The sequence below is a fragment of the Nerophis lumbriciformis genome, linkage group LG28 (genome assembly GCF_033978685.3).
Source record: "Nerophis lumbriciformis linkage group LG28, RoL_Nlum_v2.1, whole genome shotgun sequence".
NCBI classification, from domain to species: Eukaryota; Metazoa; Chordata; class Actinopteri; order Syngnathiformes; family Syngnathidae; genus Nerophis; species Nerophis lumbriciformis.
In genome coordinates, this window is record NC_084575.2 from 30,458,411 (window position 1) to 30,478,066 (window position 19,656).

General features: G+C 39.7%; 1 protein-coding gene across 2 annotated transcripts in view; it reads left to right on the forward strand.

Moving 5' to 3' along the window:
• LOC133571048 (inter-alpha-trypsin inhibitor heavy chain H3-like) overlaps window positions 1–19,656 on the forward strand; it is a 54,062-nt gene that overhangs the window by 20,224 nt on the left and 14,182 nt on the right. For both annotated transcript variants that reach the window (XM_061924048.1, XM_061924047.1), the window contains 6 exons: window positions 1,688–1,873; window positions 1,962–2,101; window positions 8,056–8,216; window positions 11,537–11,563; window positions 11,663–11,716; window positions 11,802–11,915. In XM_061924048.1, coding sequence (XP_061780032.1) covers window positions 1,688–1,873; window positions 1,962–2,101; window positions 8,056–8,216; window positions 11,537–11,563; window positions 11,663–11,716; window positions 11,802–11,915 — 682 coding nt within the window. The remainder of the gene's footprint in view (window positions 1–1,687; window positions 1,874–1,961; window positions 2,102–8,055; window positions 8,217–11,536; window positions 11,564–11,662; window positions 11,717–11,801; window positions 11,916–19,656) is intronic.

The window sequence follows — 19,656 nt, forward strand, 5'->3', positions numbered from 1 at the left end:
AGTCTTGGGACACTTCAGACTACAAGTAGACAAAAGTATTGGGACACTTAGGACTAGCACCTGCCAAATACGCGGGCCCGAACAACGCTGCTTGCAGCTTTAATTTATATTTGCTTTTTAATTGTGTATTTTTATTTCTGTTTTAAATGTTATTTTTTTAGTCTGTCCTTTGCCTCTATTTCTTTGTGGTGTACAGCCCTTTGTTTTTCAACTGTGCTTGTTTTTAAAGGGCTTTATAAATAAAGTTGGTATGGTATGGTATGGTATGGTATATCTCGGGTCAAGGCAAGATCGTCCTGTGGATCACAATAGATCAAAGAAACCGACACCTTCATGTCGCTTCCCATCGTACACAGTGGAGTTTTGCAAGCTATTTTGCTTGGTAAGATCACAGACAGCTTTTGTCCTCTCGCCGGGAACTCATGGAAACAGAACGTTTTGTGATAACTTACATACAATTATTCTGACAACGGTAGGCAGGGCCGGCCCGTGGCATAGGCCGTATAGGCAAATGCTAAGGGCGCCGTCCATCAGGGGGCGCCATGCCAGTGCCACAAATGTTGGAGAAAAAAAAAAAAGAAAAAAAAAGTTGTTACTATTATTTCTAAATACAAAAAATAATCTCACGTTAATTAAAATGCAAAGTAAAGCCTATTTAATAGAAATATTATTTGTTACAACATTACGCCCCCCCCTCCTCCCCACGCACGGTGCGCCCCCTCCCTTCCCGTATCATGACTCTTTTTGGACGTCACCACATCAAAAAATCAACGCAAGATGTCAAAACGGCCAAAACTGTCAGGTGCCCAGGGAAGAAAAAAGAGAAAAGAAGAGGAGAAACGAGAATAGACAGAGGTAGCAGGTAGGTAACGTTAGCCTACATGAAATTATTTGTCTGTTACAGAATGTGATAGTAACCTGGCTTTTTAGCATTAAGCTAATGTTACATGATTCGGCAATTGCTAATCAATAAATAGCTAGTTCTGTTTTAACGTCGGGTTAATATTGTGGAGGGGGCTAAATTGTTATGGAAAATAATAATGTAACGTTAGGTAATTACAGTACTCCCACCTTACATTCCTCAGGGACATTTGTATTAGATCTTTTAAGCAGGTGTTTTTTGTTTACATTATTGCCTTCTGGTTAGCTAATGTTTGCCCTGCAGGTAATAGTCACTTTTCCACCCCTTTATATATTAGGTATAGTTGTAAGTAAAAAAAAAAAGGTCAAAGACAAAGCTATTCGGGTTCTTGTGAGTATATACACTTCACTGCCGATGTGGGGGGGCGCCACCTAAAATCTTGCCTAGGGCGCCAGATTGATTAGGGCCGGGCCTGACGGTAGGCATGGTATTCCTGGGATTAAAGGCCTCACCTTTTCTCCTCCAAACATATTGCTGGGTATTGTGGCCAAACAGTTACATTTTGGTTTCATCCAACCACAGAACTTTTCCTCCAGAAGGTCTTTGTCCATGTGATGTCAGATGAGGGCAGCCATGACATTATGTTCTTTACAAGTGTATGTAAACTTTTAACCACGACTGTATATTTACATATACAGCTTGTTTTGCTGTCTTTGTTGTTGTTGTTGTTGTTGCCGTCACTTACCAACAAATTCGGCACACAGGCTCGTTCGGCTGATACGTTTGGCTTTGCAATCATCGTTGTTTGGTCGGTAAATATTTCAGAATTTCTACGAAGAAGTGGCCAGCCCACTGCTTTCAGAAGTGAATCTCCGTTACCCTGACAACGCAGTGGACAAAATCACCACCAACCACTTCAGCCAGTTGTATAACGGCTCGGAGATCGTGGTGGCGGGGCTACTGTTGGACAACGACCTGGACAACTTCCTGGTGGAAGTGGTTGCCAAGGGGGTGAGGAAAAAAGACACTTTTTCTTGGCTATTTCCCCAAATGGTCGCGTTCAACGTAGCCGTTTGTCTGTTCCCCTCTCCTCCAATAGAGTGAAGATAACTTCCAGGTGCAGGGCAAGGCCAGCGCTCTGGACTGGGGCACTATTTACCCCGATGAAGAGTACATCTTTGGGGATTTCACGGAGCGCTTGTGGGCTTACCTTACCATCCAGCAGCTACTGGAGAAAAGGTCAGTCGAGCTCAAATATCCGGGCGTTCAATCAATCAATCAATGTTTATTTATATAGCCCTAAATCACAAGTGTCTCGAAGGGCTGCACAAGCCACGACGACATCCTTGGTTCAGAGCCCACATCAGGGCAAGGAAAAACTCACAACCCAGTGGGATGTCAATGTGAATGACAATGAAAAAACCTTGGAGAGGACCGCAGATGTGGGTGACCCCCCCCTCTAGGGGAGACCGGATGCAATGGACGTCGAGTGGGTCTAGCATAATATTGTGAAAGTCCAGTCCATAGTGGATCTAACATAATAGTGAGAGTCCAGTCCATAGTGGATCTAACATAATAGTGAGAGTCCAGTCCATAGTGGATCTAACATAATATTGTGAGAGTCCAGTCCATAGTGGATCTAACATAATAGTGAGAGTCCAGTCCATAGTGGATCTAACATAATAGTGAGAGTCCAGTCCATAGTGGATCTAACATAATATTGTGAGAGTCCAGTCCATAGTGGATCTAACATAATAGTGTGAGAGTCCAGTCCATAGTGGATCTAACATAATAGTGAGAGTCCAGTCCATAGTGGATCTAACATAATATTGTGAGAGTCCAGTCCATAGTGGATCTAGCATAATATTGTGAAAGTCCAGTCCATAGTGGATCTAACATAATAGTGAGAGTCCACTCCATAGTGGATCTAACATAATAGTGTGAGAGTCCAGTCCATAGTGGATCTAACATAATATTGTGAAAGTCCATTTCATAGTGGATCGAACATAATAGTGTGAGAGTCCAGTCCATAGTGGATCCAACATAATAGTGAGAGTCCAGTCCATAGTGGATCTAACATAATAGTGAGAGTCCAGTCCATAGTGGATCTAACATAATATTGTGAGAGTCCAGTCCCTAGTGGATCTAACATAATATTGTGAAAGTCCAGTCCATAGTGGATCTAACATAATAGTGGGAGTCCAGTCCATAGTGGATCTAACATAATAGTGAGAGTCCAGTCCATAGTGGATCTAACATAATATTGTGAAAGTCCAGTCCATAGTGGATCTAACATAATAGTGAGAGTCCAGTCCATAGTGGATCTAACATAATATTGTGAGAGTCCAGTCCATAGTGGATCTAGCATAATATTGTGAAAGTCCAGTCCATAGTGGATCTAACATAATATTGTGAGAGTCCAGTCCATAGTGGATCTAACATAATAGTGAGAGTCCAGTCCATAGTGGATCTAACATAATATTGTGAGAGTCCAGTCCATAGTGGATCTAACATAATATTGTGAATGTCCAGTCTATAGTGGATCTAACATAATAGTGAGAGTCCAGTCCATAGTGGATCTAACATAATATTGTGAGAGTCCAGTCCATAGTGGATCTAACATAATAGTGAGAGTCCAGTCCATAGTGGATCTAGCATAATATTGTGAAAGTCCAGTCCATAGTGGATCTAACATAATATTGTGAGAGTCCAGTCCATAGTGGATCTAACATAATATTGCAAAAGTCCAGTCCATAGTGGATCTAACATAATATTGTGAGAGTCCAGTCCATAGTGGATCTAACATAATATTGCAAAAGTCCAGTCCATAGTGGATCTAACATAATAGTGAGAGTCCAGTCCATAGTGGATCTAACATAATATTGTGAAAGTCCAGTCCATAGTGGATCTAACATAATAGTGAGAGTCCAGTCCATAGTGGATCTAACATAATATTGTGAGAGTCCAGTCCATAGTGGATCTAGCATAATATTGTGAAAGTCCAGTCCATAGTGGATCTAACATAATAGTGAGAGTCCAGTCCATAGTGGATCTAACATAATATTGTGAGAGTCCAGTCCATAGTGGATCTAACATAATATTGTGAATGTCCAGTCTATAGTGGATCTAACATAATAGTGAGAGTCCAGTCCATAGTGGATCTAACATAATATTGTGAGAGTCCAGTCCATAGTGGATCTAACATAATAGTGAGAGTCCAGTCCATAGTGGATCTAACATAATATTGTGAGAGTCCAGTCCATAGTGGATCTAGCATAATATTGTGAAAGTCCAGTCCATAGTGGATCTAACATAATATTGTGAGAGTCCAGTCCATAGTGGATCTAACATAATATTGCAAAAGTCCAGTCCATAGTGGATCTAACATAATATTGTGAGAGTCCAGTCCATAGTGGATCTAACATAATATTGCAAAAGTCCAGTCCATAGTGGATCTAACATAATATTGTGAGAGTCCAGTCCATAGTGGATCTAACATAATATTGCAAAAGTCCAGTCCATAGTGGATCTAACATAATAGTGAGAGTCCAGTCCATAGTGGATCTAACATAATATTGTGAAAGTCCAGTCCATAGTGGATCTAACATAATAGTGAGAGTCCAGTCCATAGTGGATCTAACATAATATTGTGAGAGTCCAGTCCATAGTGGATCTAGCATAATATTGTGAAAGTCCAGTCCATAGTGGATCTAACATAATAGTGAGAGTCCAGTCCATAGTGGATCTAACATAATATTGTGAGAGTCCAGTCCATAGTGGATCTAACATAATATTGTGAATGTCCAGTCTATAGTGGATCTAACATAATAGTGAGAGTCCAGTCCATAGTGGATCTAACATAATATTGTGAGAGTCCAGTCCATAGTGGATCTAACATAATAGTGAGAGTCCAGTCCATAGTGGATCTAACATAATATTGTGAGAGTCCAGTCCATAGTGGATCTAGCATAATATTGTGAAAGTCCAGTCCATAGTGGATCTAACATAATATTGTGAGAGTCCAGTCCATAGTGGATCTAACATAATATTGCAAAAGTCCAGTCCATAGTGGATCTAACATAATATTGTGAGAGTCCAGTCCATAGTGGATCTAACATAATATTGCAAAAGTCCAGTCCATAGTGGATCTAACATAATAGTGAGAGTCCAGTCCATAGTGGATCTAACATAATATTGTGAAAGTCCAGTCCATAGTGGATCTAACATAATAGTGAGAGTCCAGTCCATAGTGGATCTAACATAATATTGTGAGAGTCCAGTCCATAGTGGATCTAGCATAATATTGTGAAAGTCCAGTCCATAGTGGATCTAACATAATATTGTGAGAGTCCAGTCCATAGTGGATCTAACATAATAGTGAGAGTCCAATCCATAGTGGATCTAACATAATAGTGAGAGTCCAATCCAAAGTGGGGCCAGAAGGAGACCATCCCGAGCGGAGACGGGTCAGCAGGTCCCCAACCGATGCACAGGCGAGCGGTCCACCCCGGGTCCCGACTCTGGAAAGCCAGCACTTCATCCATGGCCATCGGACCTGTGCCCCCCCTTCCACAAGGGAGAGTGGGGCAGAAAAGAAAAGAAACGGCAGATCAACTGGTCTAAAAAGGGGGTCTATTTAAAGGCTAGAGTATACAAATGAGTTTTAAGATGGGACTTAAATGCTTCTACTGAGGTAGCATCTCTAATTGTTACCGGTAGAACATTCCATAGTACTGGAGCCCCAATAGAAAACGCTCTATAGCCCGCAGACTTTTTTTGGGCTCTGGGAATCACTAATAAGCCGGAGTTCTTTGAACGCAGATTTCTTGCCGGGACATATGGTACAATGCAATCGACAAGATAGGACGGAGCTAGACCGTGTAGTATTTTATACGTAAGTAGTAAAACCTTAAAGTCACATCTTAAGTGCACAGGAAGCCAGTGCAGGTGAGCCAGTATAGGTATATATATATAAGTATATATGTATATAAAGGTATATACAGTATAGGCGTAATATGATCAAACTTTCTTGTTCTTGTCAAAAGTCTAGCAGCCGCATTTTGTACCAACTGTGATCTTTTAATGCTAGACATAGGGAGACCCGAAAATAATACGTTACAGTAGTCGAGACGAGACGTAACGAACGCATGAATAATGATCTCAGCGTCGCTGGTGGACAAAGTTAGGGATGTCCGATAATGGCTTTTTGTTGATATCCGATATTCCGATATTGTCCAACTCTTTAATTACCGATACCGATATCAACCGATATATACAGTCGTGGAATTAACACATTATTATGCCTAATTTGGACAACCAGGTATGGTGAAGATAAGGTACTTTAAAAAAAAAATAAAATAAATAAAATAAGATAAATAAATTAAAAACATTTTCTTGAATAAAAAAGAAAGTCAAACAATATAAAAACAGTTACATAGAAACTAGTAATTAATGAAAATGAGTAAAATTAAGTGTTAAAGGTTAGTACTATTAGTGGACCAGCAGCACGCACAATCATGTGTGCTTACGGACTGTATCCCTTGCAGACTGTATTGATATATATTGATATATAATGTAGGAACCACAATATTAATAACAGGAAGAAACAACCTTTTTGGAGGAGGAACGTTTTCTGGGTTGGTGCACTAATTGTAAGTGTATTTGTGTTTTTTTATGTTGATTTAATAAAAAAATAAAAAAAAATAAAAAAAGATACCGATAATACAAAAACCGATACCGATCATTTCCGATATTACATTTTAACGCATTTCCATCCATCCATCCATCCATCTTCTTCCGCTTATCCGAGGTCGGGTCGCGGGGGCAGCAGCCTAAGCAGGGAAGCCCAGACTTCCCTCTCCCCAGCCACTTCGTCCAGGTCCTCCCGGGGGATCCCGAGGCGTTCCCAGGCCAGCCGGGAGACATAGTCTTCCCAACGTGTCCTGGGTCTTCCCCGTGGCCTCCTACCGGTCGAACGTGCCCTAAACACCTTCCTAGGGAGGCGTTCGGGTGGCATCCTGACCAGATGCCCGAACCACCTCATCTGGCTCCTCTCGATGTGGAGGGGCAGCGGCTTTACTTTGAGCTCCCCCCGGATGACAGAGCTTCTCATCCTATCTCTAAGGGAGAGCCCCGCCACCCGGCGGAGGAAACTCATTTCGGCCGCTTGTACCCGTGATCTTGTCCTTTCGGTCATAACCCAAAGCTCATGACCATAGGTGAGGATGGGAACGTAGATCGACCGGTAAATTGAGAGCTTTGCCGTCCGGCTCAGCTCCTTCTTTACCACAACGGATCGATACAGCGTCCGCATTACTGAAGACGCCGCACCGACCGGGGCAGGGTCTCCTCCCCAACCCGAAGATGGCATTCCACCCTTTTCCGGGCGAGAACCATGGACTCGGACTTGGAGGTGCTGATTCTCATCCCAGTCGCTTCACATTCGGCTGCGAACCGATCCAGCGAGAGCTGGAGATCCTGGCCAGATGAAGCCATCAGGACCACATCTGCAAAAAGCAGAGACCTAATCCTGCAGCCACCAAACCAGATCCCCTCAACGCCTTGACTGCGCCTAGAAATTCTGTCCATAAAATTTATGAACAGAATCGGTGACAAAGGGCAGCCTTGGCGGAGTCCAACCCTCACTGGAAACGAGTCCGACCTACTGCCGGCAATGCGGACCAAGCTCTGACACTGATCATACAGGGAGCGGACCGCCAAAATCAGACAGTCCGATACCCCATACTCTCTGAGCACTCCCCACAGGACTTCCCGAGGGACACGGTCGAATGCCTTCTCCAAGTCCACAAAACACATGTAGACTGGTTGGGCAAACTCCCATGCACCCTCAAGGACCCTGCCGAGAGTATAGAGCTGGTCCACAGTTCCACGACCAGGACGAAAACCACACTGTTCCTCCTGAATCCGAGGTTCGACTATCCGGCGTAGCCTCCTCTCCAGTACACCTGAATAGACCTTACCGGGAAGGCTGAGGAGTGTGATCCATTTAACGCATTTATCGGCCGATAATATCGGTTTGTCGGACATCTCTAGACAAAATAGAACGAATTTTAGCGATATTACGGAGATGAAAGAAGGCCGTTTTAGTAACACTCTTGATGTGTGACTCCAACGAGATAGTTGGGTCGAAGATAAAACCTGTTAAAATCCATTTGTGGTGTTCTTTCTTCCAGTAAGAGTGGTGACCAGGATGAGAAAAGTAACGCTACAGCCAAGGCCCTGGACATGTCCCTGCAGTACAGTTTTGTCACCCCTCTCACGTCCATGGTGGTCACCAAGCCTGAAGATGAGGACAGACCAGACGGCCCCCTCATTGCTAATAAACTGACTGAGGGTAAGGCAGGCAATAATACTCTTTGGGTCTGAGCTACGAAAGGTTTGCGTGTGCTAAAAACACGTGCAAACTTGATAGCACACGCATTTCGGATCTACTAAAGGATTGTGTCTCTTAAGTGAGCCCATTAAGGAGCACGATCCATTTGCCGTATGTGTCTTCATGAATATACAGAATATACAGTCAAAAGTGTACATACACTTGTAAAGAACATAATGTCATGGCTGTCTTGAGTTTCCAGTCATTTCTATAACTCTTGTTTTTTTTGTGATAGAGTGATTGGAGCACATACTTGTTGGTCACAAAAAACATTCATCAAGTTTGGTTCTTTTATGAAAAAAAAACAAATCCGCTGGGTCAAAAGTACCGTATTTTTCGGAGTATAAGTCGCACCGGCCGAAAATGCATAATAAAGAAGAAAAAAAAACATATATAAGTCGCGCTGGAGTATAAGTCGCATTTTTTGGGGAAATTTATTTGATAAAAGCCAACACCAAGAATAGACATTTGAAAGGCAATTTAAAATAAATCAAGAATAGTGAACAACAGGCTGAATAAGTGTACGTTATATGAGGCATAAATAACCAACTTGTATGTTAACGTAACATATTATGGTAAGAGTCATTCAAATAACTATAACATCAGAGGTGGGTAGTAACGCGCTACATTTACTCCGTTACATCTACTTGAGTAACTTTTGGGATAAATTGTACTTCTAAGAGTAGTTTTAATGCAACATACTCTTACTTTTACTTGAGTATATTTATAGAGAAGAAACGCTACTTTTACTCCGCTACTTTTATCTACATTCAGCTCGCTACTCGCTACTAATTTTTATCGATCTGTTAATGCACGCTTTGTTTGTTTTGGTCTGTCAGACAGACCTTCATAGTGCCTGCGTTTTACCAAATGCAGTCACTGGTGACGTTCACTCCGTTCCACCAATCAGATGCAGTCACTGGTGACGTTGGACCAATCAAACAGAGCCAGGGGTCACATGACCGGACTTAAACAAGTTGAAAAACTTATTGGGGTGTTACCATTTAGTGGTCAATTGTACGGAATATGTACTGTACTGTGCAATCTACTAATACAAGTTCCAATCAATCAATCAAAAGTGTGAAGGAAAAAAGACAATTTTTTATTTCAACCGTAAGCCTAAAGACTGACTGCACAGTTCCTGTCTTCACAATAAAAGTGCCGCTCGATCGCGCCTGCGCTTTCAAAATAAGAGTCTCCGAAAGCCTGCGCAAACAAGCTAGCAAGCTACGGAGTTTGCCGCCAATGTATTTCTTGTAAAGTGTATAAAAACGAATATGGAAGCTGGACAAATAAGATGCCAAAAACCAACCACTTTCATGTGGTATTAGACAGAAAGGAGGAACTTTTTTTCTCCTCCATTTGAAAACCTGGACGTTTGTCATCACTACTGTCTGATTCCAATCAATGCAAGTCATCAGAATCAGGTAATACACCAACTTATATTCTTGTCTTCCCGAAAGAAAGGAATCTATATGTGTTAAACATGCATGTATACTCATTAAAACACCTTTAACATGTAAACAAAAACGGCAAAAAAAATAAATATAAATTATATACTGTATATATATATATATATAAATATATATATATATATATATATATATATATATATATATATATATATATATGTGTGTGTGTGTGTATATATATATATGTATATATGTGTGTGTGTGTATATATATATATATATATATATATATATATATATATATATATATATATATATATGATTTGTGTGTGTATGTTACTCATCAGTTACTCAGTACTTGAGTAGTTTTTTTACAACATACTTTTTACTTTTACTCAAGTAAATATTTGGGTGACTACTCCTTACTTTTACTTGAGTAATAAATCTCTAAAGTAACAGTACTCTTACTTGAGTACAATTTCTGGCTACTCTACCCACCTCTGGCTGTATGTATACTTTTGACCCAGCACTTTTGCTCACATTTTCAGTAGACCCATAATAAATTCATAAAAGAACCAAACTTCATGAATGTTTTTTGTGACCAACAAGTATGTGCTCCAATCACTCTATCACAAAAAAATAAGAGTTGTAGAAATGATTGGAAACTCAAGACAGCCATGATATTATGTTCTTTACAAGTGTATGTCAACTTTTGACCACGACTGTATGTGTTCTTGTCTCTCGTGAGGATTTTGAACGAAAAATTGCAGTTCTCCTTTAAGGTAAAAGAGCATATACAGTCAGAATAAATTGTGTGATTAATTTGTGTTCATACATGAATAATGCGATAACGTTTTGAGATGATTAATAATATCATGATACTGTTCTTACACTTGAAGTTTGACTGTGTGTCAAGAGTATCCATTTTCTTAGATGTTTTAAATCACTCCATTTAGGTTACACTTCTGAGTTTTTTGGAGTTCTTGTACAATTTTTGCCTGATTAGAGATGTCCGATAATGGCTTTTTTGCCGATATTGTCTAACTCTTAATTACCGATTCCGATATCAACCGATACCGATATATACAGTCGTGAAATTAACACATTATTATGCCTAATTTTGTTGTGATGCCCCGCTGGATGCATTAAACAATGTAACAAGGTTTTTCAAAATAAATCAACTCAAGTTATGGGAAAAAAAATGCCAACATGGCACTGCCATATTTATTATTGAAGTCACAAAGTGCATTATTTTTTTTTAACATGCCTCAAAACAGCAGCTTGGAATTTGGGACATGCTCTCCCTGAGAGAGCATGAGGAGGTTGAGGTGTAGCGTCCCGGAAGAGTTAGTGCTGCAACGGATTCTGGGTATTTGTTCTGTTGTGTTTATGTTGTGTTACGTTGCGGATGCTCTCCCGAAATGTGTTTGTCATTCTTGTTTGGTGTGGGTTCACAGTGTGGCGCATATTTGTAACAGTGTTAAAGTTGTTTATACGCCCACCCTCAGTGTGACCTGTATGGCTGTTGACCAAGTATGCCTTGCATTCACTTGTGTGTGTGAGAAAAGCCGTAGATATTACGTGATTGGGCCGGCACGCAAAGGCAGTGCCTTTAAGGTTTATCGGCGCTCTGTACTTCTCCCTACGTCCGTGTACACAGCGACGTTTTAAAAAGTCATACATTTTACTTTTTGGAATCGATACCGATAATTTCCCATATTACATTTTAAAGCATCTATCGGCCGATAATATCGGCAGCCCAAATATTATCGGACATCTCTAAGCCTTGTACATGTTTATTTGATGGCAAGATGTTCTTGCAAATATTTGTTAAAAATGTCATTTTTTTTTGCTTCCTATTTGTTGACAGAGGAAAGACAACAGGCAGAAAGAGTTTGTAAGGTTTTTCGTTTCTTGTCTTTTCTTTCAACCAAACTGCATGACTATATTATATGAATAATATCGGATATTTTGCTTCTTTGCGGGTCCTGTCCAGCATATCGACATAGTTCATCCAACTATCACTATGCCAGCTCACCAACATATTTTGGTAAGTCAAATCCACACACAGACAGAAACAATCCAAGCCAGAAGCACATTTGGCTTGATATCTAATTGGATGTGTTGCTTTGCAGTGGATGGAGACCCTCATTTCATCATAGAGCTCCCAGACAGGGACGATGCTCTGTGCTTTAACATCAACGACAAACCAGGAACAATTTTCAACCTGGTTAAAGACCCAAAGTCAGGTTAGTCCAGGTTCTCAATGATATCGCCTCTTTGTTCCGGAGTTACATTGGAAACTATTTTTTAATGCCGTATTTCTTCGGACTATAAGGCGCACTTAAAATCCTTTCATTTTCTCAAAAATCCACAGAGCGCCCTATAGCCCGGTGTGCCTAATGCACAGCATCATTCTGGTTGTGCCTACCGACCTCGAAGCAATTTTATTTGGTACATGGTGTAATGATAAGTGTGACCAGTAGATGGCAGTCACACATAAGAAGTACGCGTGGACTGCAATATGCATTTTATAATCCGGTGCGCCCTATGGTCCTGAAAACACGGTACTTCGAGAACAATAATAGGTAGGAAGATCACTAACTTATGTATTATTCACCGCCTGGAATGGACTTGCGCTGTCTTTAAGTTGAAGTGGAGTGTTTTTTGTTTTTTTTGCAACACCAAGAGTCGACAATAATTAATTTACCGTAAACTCTGGACTGTACAACGCTACTTTGTTCCTTCACTTTGAACCCTGGAGCGGCTGATTTATGGATTTTTCTTCGCTGGCGGCTTTAATAAAAGTAATTTCATATAAAAAAAAAAATAAGGCGCACTTAAAATCCTTTCATTTTCTCAAAAATCGACAGTGCGCCTTATAACCTGGTGCGCCTAATGTACGGAATATTTCTGGTTGTGTTTACCGACTTTGAAGTAATTTTATTTGGTACATGCTGTAATGATGTGAGGTGTGGCCAGTAGATGGCAGTCATACATAAAAGATATGTGTAAACTGCAAGATGACACCAGTAAACAACACCAACACTTTAAATGTTCCATTTAGAATATAGAACATTACACACGGCACTCAAAAATTTGTCAAAATGTTTTCAGTACGACTTCGGTAAGCTATGAAGCCGCACCGCTTGATGGATTGTCGGCAAATTAAACATACGAGTATTATTATGGTGTGTGTATAAGGACCGCAAAATGGCACCTATTAGCGGACATATTGCCTGGCGTTTTGTTTCGCAATATTATGCAAAACCACATTTTCTTACCTTCTGGTACCTGCTGATGTGTATTTGGGATCTGCATAAGTCCTGAAAATTTGCGCGCGTCCGCCATCGTAGCCAGTGACGACACCTTAGTCATAAACTTCTTCCTTTTCTATGCCTTCTTATGTGGCATTCATCTTCAGCTGTTGCCATTTCTAATATAAAGTAGCGTAAAGTTCTTACTTATATCTGTCAGTAGACTAGCTATCAAAGCACTAAAACATACCGGTGTCGTGAGTTAACATTATTCACCCAAGGAACTTTAGTTATTAGAGAGTTCCGGTCGGACGGTTTTTCACGGGACACATCCTTGTTGCCACGGATGAGGAGATGCTTTTATTTATAATAATATGCAACATTTACATACAAGCCAAGAAATTATAATAATCAAAACAAGTACAGAAACAGTACAAAACAGGGCCAGGAGGTTGTAAACTCAATAAAGTAACTAAAATAGAATGCAATATATATAAATATATATATATATATATATATATATATATATATATATATATATACACACAGTGTTTCCCATCTATTTGTGGTGGTGTGGTCGGGGGGCGGGGGGTGGCGGCGGCAGCGGCGATGACCAAGAAGAACGCGGAGTTGGAATATAATTACAACACTTTATATACATATTTATATACAGATTTGAACAATTAGTTATTCACTGAAATATATTTATTAATTGTGGTTCTTACAAAAAATATATCTTATAAAATATAAAAGCTAAAATGTCTCTTAAAGCTCTGCCCCTTTAATTAGTGCATACTAAATAATTTAACTTTAGCCTACTACTACAACCATATTATTTACCAGCAACATAAAGTGAAACAGAGGCAGAGGTGTCCTGCCACAGTCAGTCAACCTCCTCCTCCTCCTCCTGCTGCTGCTGAACAGGTGGCACTGGAGCTAGTCGCTCTATGTTTTGTCGTGGTCCTCTCTATAAGGCACATAAGAATATAAATTAGGACCCTTTTCATGAGAAAAGTGCATTTCTGATCTGACCCTGCTTTATTTTTCAGTGTTTGCTGAGTCTCACCTGTTCCCTCCGCCCTAATTTTTCTACTTGCCCGACTTCTCAAATCTACTTGCCCCAATATTTTTACTTGTCCTGCATCGGGTTTTTTCTGGCTGTGTAGTGCTCATGGCTTATATCTTACTAAAATTCTTCCCGTTGACTATTTACAACACTACACAGTATTTATTATTATTATTATCTATAATTACATTTAAATGGCATTGCATACATGTAAAAATTAAATGCTATTTCACATTATTTGACCAGTAGCAGTTACACTCATCTGAACAGGTCAGCCACCTGTTTAAAGCCCGATCACAGTTGAAATCTTGAAATGAAGGGCCTTTAATGGCCAAAACATTAACCTGGACAACATTTTAACAGCTGGTTGGCTCAGATTTTATTCTTTTCATTGCATTCACATGCTGCAGTGGACAGTGGACATTTTAGCTTGAGAATTAATGTAGTATCTGAAGCACCGTCTCCACGTGTGTTTATTGACAAAAGGGTTATAACCTGGACACGTTAGCTCGTCGGTATGAAAACAGGTGATTGTTATTACGTGCGTCTGCCCCGGATCCCGACTCAAACAGCGGCGGTGTTAATGAAGCAGCGTCAGGCTGCTCACCGTCAGTGAAACGCTCTGTGAAATCGCGGATTAACGTTAAATATATGACGAGCCGCGAGCGATGCAGCTATAACCTATCTACCTATAACCTATATTACCCTCGTATTTTGATCCCGTCCGTCCGTCCGTTTTCGTCTTCTTCGTCTTCTTCGTCTTCGTCTTCTTCTTCTTCTTCTGGCCCACCAGTTGAATTAAGTGCTATTGGCGCAGTTACAATGCATAGTAGGCTACCGCCACCTACTGCACCGGAGTTGTAACTACAAGGTAAATTCACAGACAGAGTCCCATTGCTTTTATGAGCGGTCGATCGAGTCAAAAGCCGAAAAATCCATTTGTGGCGGACGTAATTCTTTCGTGGCGGGCCGCCACAAATAAATGAATGTGTGGGAAACACTGATATATATATATATATATATATATATATATATATATATATATATATATATATATATATATATATATATATATATATATATTTATAAGAAGTACAGAAGTACTTGTTTTGAGGCTCACACAAATTCTGTAAATAATCCAAATTTGGAGCACAGCATCATAGTTTTCACAACTTTTTGGTTGTCAGAGGTAGAAAACTTTTTTTTTTTTTTCATTCATTTCATTCATTTATTTATTTATTTCAGGAAATTACATTAAAAAAAAAAAAAAGTTGACAACACATAATATAAATGAATATAGTGCAAAAGGTAATGTATAGTATGTAATGCATGATTGTCCAGTTTTGCCTGAAAGGGAGTGAGAAGAAGATAACTTAATGCTGCTCCGTTATTGATTGAAGTCTGAATGTCATTAAAACAGTTAGCTCCATCTTTTGACACTTCTTCCACTCCCGTCCTTGCACGCTACACCGCTACAACAAAGATGACGCTGTCGAAGGCGAGCCACGTAAATAAGACCGCCCACAAAACGGCGCATCCTGAAGCGACTGTCGGAAAGCGACTTGAAGATGATGTTTTACACATCATCTTGCAACATTTTGACCAAAAGAACCACCATCACATGTTATGTAGACCACAAGGAAGTTTTTTACATTTAGAAAAAAAATCCTTTAATGCGCCTTATAATCCGGTGCACCCTATGGTCCGAAAAATACGATACTTCTTTATGCAAAACATACCAATCAATTTAAAATCACTTTCCATGTGTGTACAGCTCCACTAATGGACATTGGATTGTTACTTTCAAAGGCAAAATTAAAGTATTGCTAGAAACATAATTAAGGACCGCAATGTCCCTTTGGGACAGAGGACCCTATTGTAATTGTAAGGTTTTATTATTATTATTCCGCCGCCTCGTTGAGCTGTAAATTTGACCCCTTTACCATGCTTCAAAACTCACCAGATTTGACACCCGCATCAGGACTGCCGAAAATTGCCATCTATTTAAAACAAAAAAACTTTAAAACTCAAAATTGCGCTCTAGCGCCCCCTAGGAAAAAAACACAGGCAAAACTGCCTGTAACTTCCAGTACGAATGTCGTAGAGACATGAAACAAAAACCTCTATGTAGGTCTCACTTAGACCTAGATTTCATACATCAACTTTTTTCAGCCAATATCAATAGGAAGTTTGCAAATCCCCCTTCAATACAAAAGTTTTGTAAAAACAGTCACCTTTGCCTGTTTGAGCTGTAATTTGACCACCTTAACATGCTTCAAAACTCACTAAATTTGACACACACATCAGGACTGGCAAAAATTACCATCTAATCAAAAAACCATACTTTAAAACTCAAAATTGCGCTCTAGTGCCCCCTAGGAATAAAACACAGGCAAAACTGCCTGTAACTTCCAGTACGAATGTCGTAGAGACATGAAACAAAAACCTCTATGTAGGTCTCATTTAGACCTAGATTTCATACATCAACTTTTTTCAGCCAAAATCAATAGGAAGTTTGCAAATCCCCCTTCAATACAAAAGTTTTGTAAAAACAGTCACCTTTGCCTGTTTGAGCTGTAATTTGACCACCTTAACATGCTTCAAAACTCACTAAATTTGACACACACATCAGGACTGGCAAAAATGACCATCTAATCAAAAAAACTAACTTTAAAACTCAAAATTGCGCTCTAGTGCCCCCTAGGAATAAAACACAGGCAAAACTGCCTGTAACTTCCAGTACGAATGTCGTAGAGACATGAAACAAAAACCTCTATGTAGGTCTCATTTAGACCTAGATTTCATACATCAACTTTTTTCAGCCAAAATCAATAGGAAGTTTGCAAATCCCCCTTCAATACAAAAGTTTTGTAAAAACAGTCACCTTTGCCTGTTTGAGCTGTAATTTGACCCCCTTAACATGCTTCAAAACTCACCAAATTTGACACCCGCATCAGGACTGCCGAAAATTGCCATCTATTTAAAAAAAAAAAAACTTTAAAACTCAAAATTGCGCTCTAGCGCCCCCTAGGAAGAAAACACAGACAAAACTGCCTGTAACTTCCAGTACGAATGTCGTAGAGACATGAAACAAAAACCTCTATGTAGGTCTCATTTAGACCTAGATTTCATACATCAACTTTTTTCAGCCAAAATCAATAGGAAGTTTGCAAATCCCCCTTCAATACAAAAGTTTTGTAAAAACAGTCACCTTTGCCTGTTTGAGCTGTAATTTGACCACCTTAACATGCTTCAAAACTCACTAAATTTGACACACACATCAGGACTGGCAAAAATGACCATCTAATCAAAAAAACTAACTTTAAAACTCAAAATTGCGCTCTAGTGCCCCCTAGGAATAAAACACAGGCAAAACTGCCTGTAACTTCCAGTACGAATGTCGTAGAGACATGAAACAAAAACCTCTATGTAGGTCTCATTTAGACCTAGATTTCATACATCAACTTTTTTCAGCCAAAATCAATAGGAAGTTTGCAAATCCCCCTTCAATACAAAAGTTTTGTAAAAACAGTCACCTTTGCCTGTTTGAGCTGTAATTTGACCCCCTTAACATGCTTCAAAACTCACCAAATTTGACACCCGCATCAGGACTGCCGAAAATTGCCATCTATTTAAAAAAAAAAAAACTTTAAAACTCAAAATTGCGCTCTAGTGCCCCCTAGGAATAAAACACAGGCAAAACTGCCTGTAACTTCCAGTACGAATGTCGTAGAGACATGAAACAAAAACCTCTATGTAGGTCTCATTTAGACCTAGATTTCATACATCAACTTTTTTCAGCCAAAATCAATAGGAAGTTTGCAAATCCCCCTTCAATACAAAAGTTTTGTAAAAACAGTCACCTTTGCCTGTTTGAGCTGTAATTTGACCACCTTAACATGCTTCAAAACTCACCAAATTTGACACCCGCATCAGGACTGCCGAAAATTGCCATCTATTTAAAAAACAACAACTTTAAAACTCAAAATTGCGCTCTAGCGCCCCCTAGGAAAAAAACACAGACAAAACTGCCTGTAACTTCCAGTACGAATGTCGTAGAGACATGAAACAAAAACTTCTATGTAGGTCTCACTTAGACCTAGATTTCATACATCAACTTTCTTCAGCAAAAATCAACAGGAAGTTTGGAAATCCCCCTTCAAAACAAAAGTTTTGTAAAAACAGTCACCTTTGCCTCTTTGAGCTGTAATTTGAGCCCCTTAACATGCTTCAAAACTCACCAAACTGGACACACACATCAGGACTGGCGAAAATTGTGATCTAATAAAAAAAGCAAACCCCAAAACTCAAAATTGCACTCTGGCGCCCCCTAGGAATAAAACACAGACAAAACTGCTCCTAGAAAGAAAACACAGACAAAACTGCCTGTAACTTCCAGTAGGAATGTCGTAGAGATATGACACAAAAACCTCTATGTAGGTCTCACTTAGACCTAGATTTCATACATCAATTTTTTTCAGCAAAAATCAATAGGATGTTTGGAAATCCCCCTTCAATACAAAAGTTTTGTAAAAACAGTCACCTTTGCCTGTTTGAGCTGTAATTTGACCACCTTAACATGCTTCAAAACTCACTAAATTTGCAAATCCCCCTTCAATACAAAAGTTTTGTAAAAAACGGTCACCTTTTTTCAAACATTATCTCCTCTGAGCGCGTTTGTCGTGCCGGCTTCAAACTAGCACAGGAGAGAGATTGAACCCTTGTGATTAAAAGTTGACCAAAGAGTTTTAATTACAGCTCAAGTTGGGATTTTATGTGCCGTCAAAGTCGGTCCCGTCCATCGCTGCTTGCAGCTTTAATTATTATTATTATTCCAACTCCTAGGAATGTCTTAGAAACATGAAACAAAAACCTCTATGTAGGTCTCACTTAGACCTGCATTTCATAAATTGACAACCCCCAGCAAAAATCAACAGGAAGCTTGCAATTCCCCCTTCAAAACAAAAGTTTTGTAAAAACCGGTCACCTTTTTTCAAACATTATCTCCTCTGAGCGCGTTTGTCGTGTCGGCTTCAAACTAGCACAGGAGAGAGATTGAACCCTTGTGATTAAAAGTTGACCAAAGAGTTTTAATTACTGCTCAAGTTGGGATTTTATGTGCCGTCAAAGTCGGTCCCGTCCATCGCTGCTTGCAGCTTTAATTATTATTATTATTCCAACTCCTAGGAATGTCTTAGAGACATGAAACAAAACCCTCTATGTAGGTCTCACTTAGACCTACATTTCATAAATTGACAACCCCCAGCAAAAATCAACAGGAAGCTTGCAATTCCCCCTTCAAAACAAAAGTTTTGTAAAAACGGTCACCTTTTTTCAAACATTATCTCCTCTGAGCGCATTTGTCGTGTCGGCTTCAAACTAGCACAGGAGAGAGATTGAACCCTTCTGATTAAAAGTTGACGAAAGAGTTTTAATTACTGCTCCGGTTGGGATTTTATGTGCCGTCAAAGTCGGTCCCGTCCATCGCTGCTTGCAGCTTTAATTATTATTATTATTCCAACTCCTAGGAATGTCTTAGAGACATGAAACAAAAACCTCTATGTAGGTCTCACTTAGACCTACATTTCATAAATTGACAACCCCCAGCAAAAATCAACAGGAAGCTTGCAATTCCCCCTTCAAAACAAAAGTTTTGTAAAAACTGGT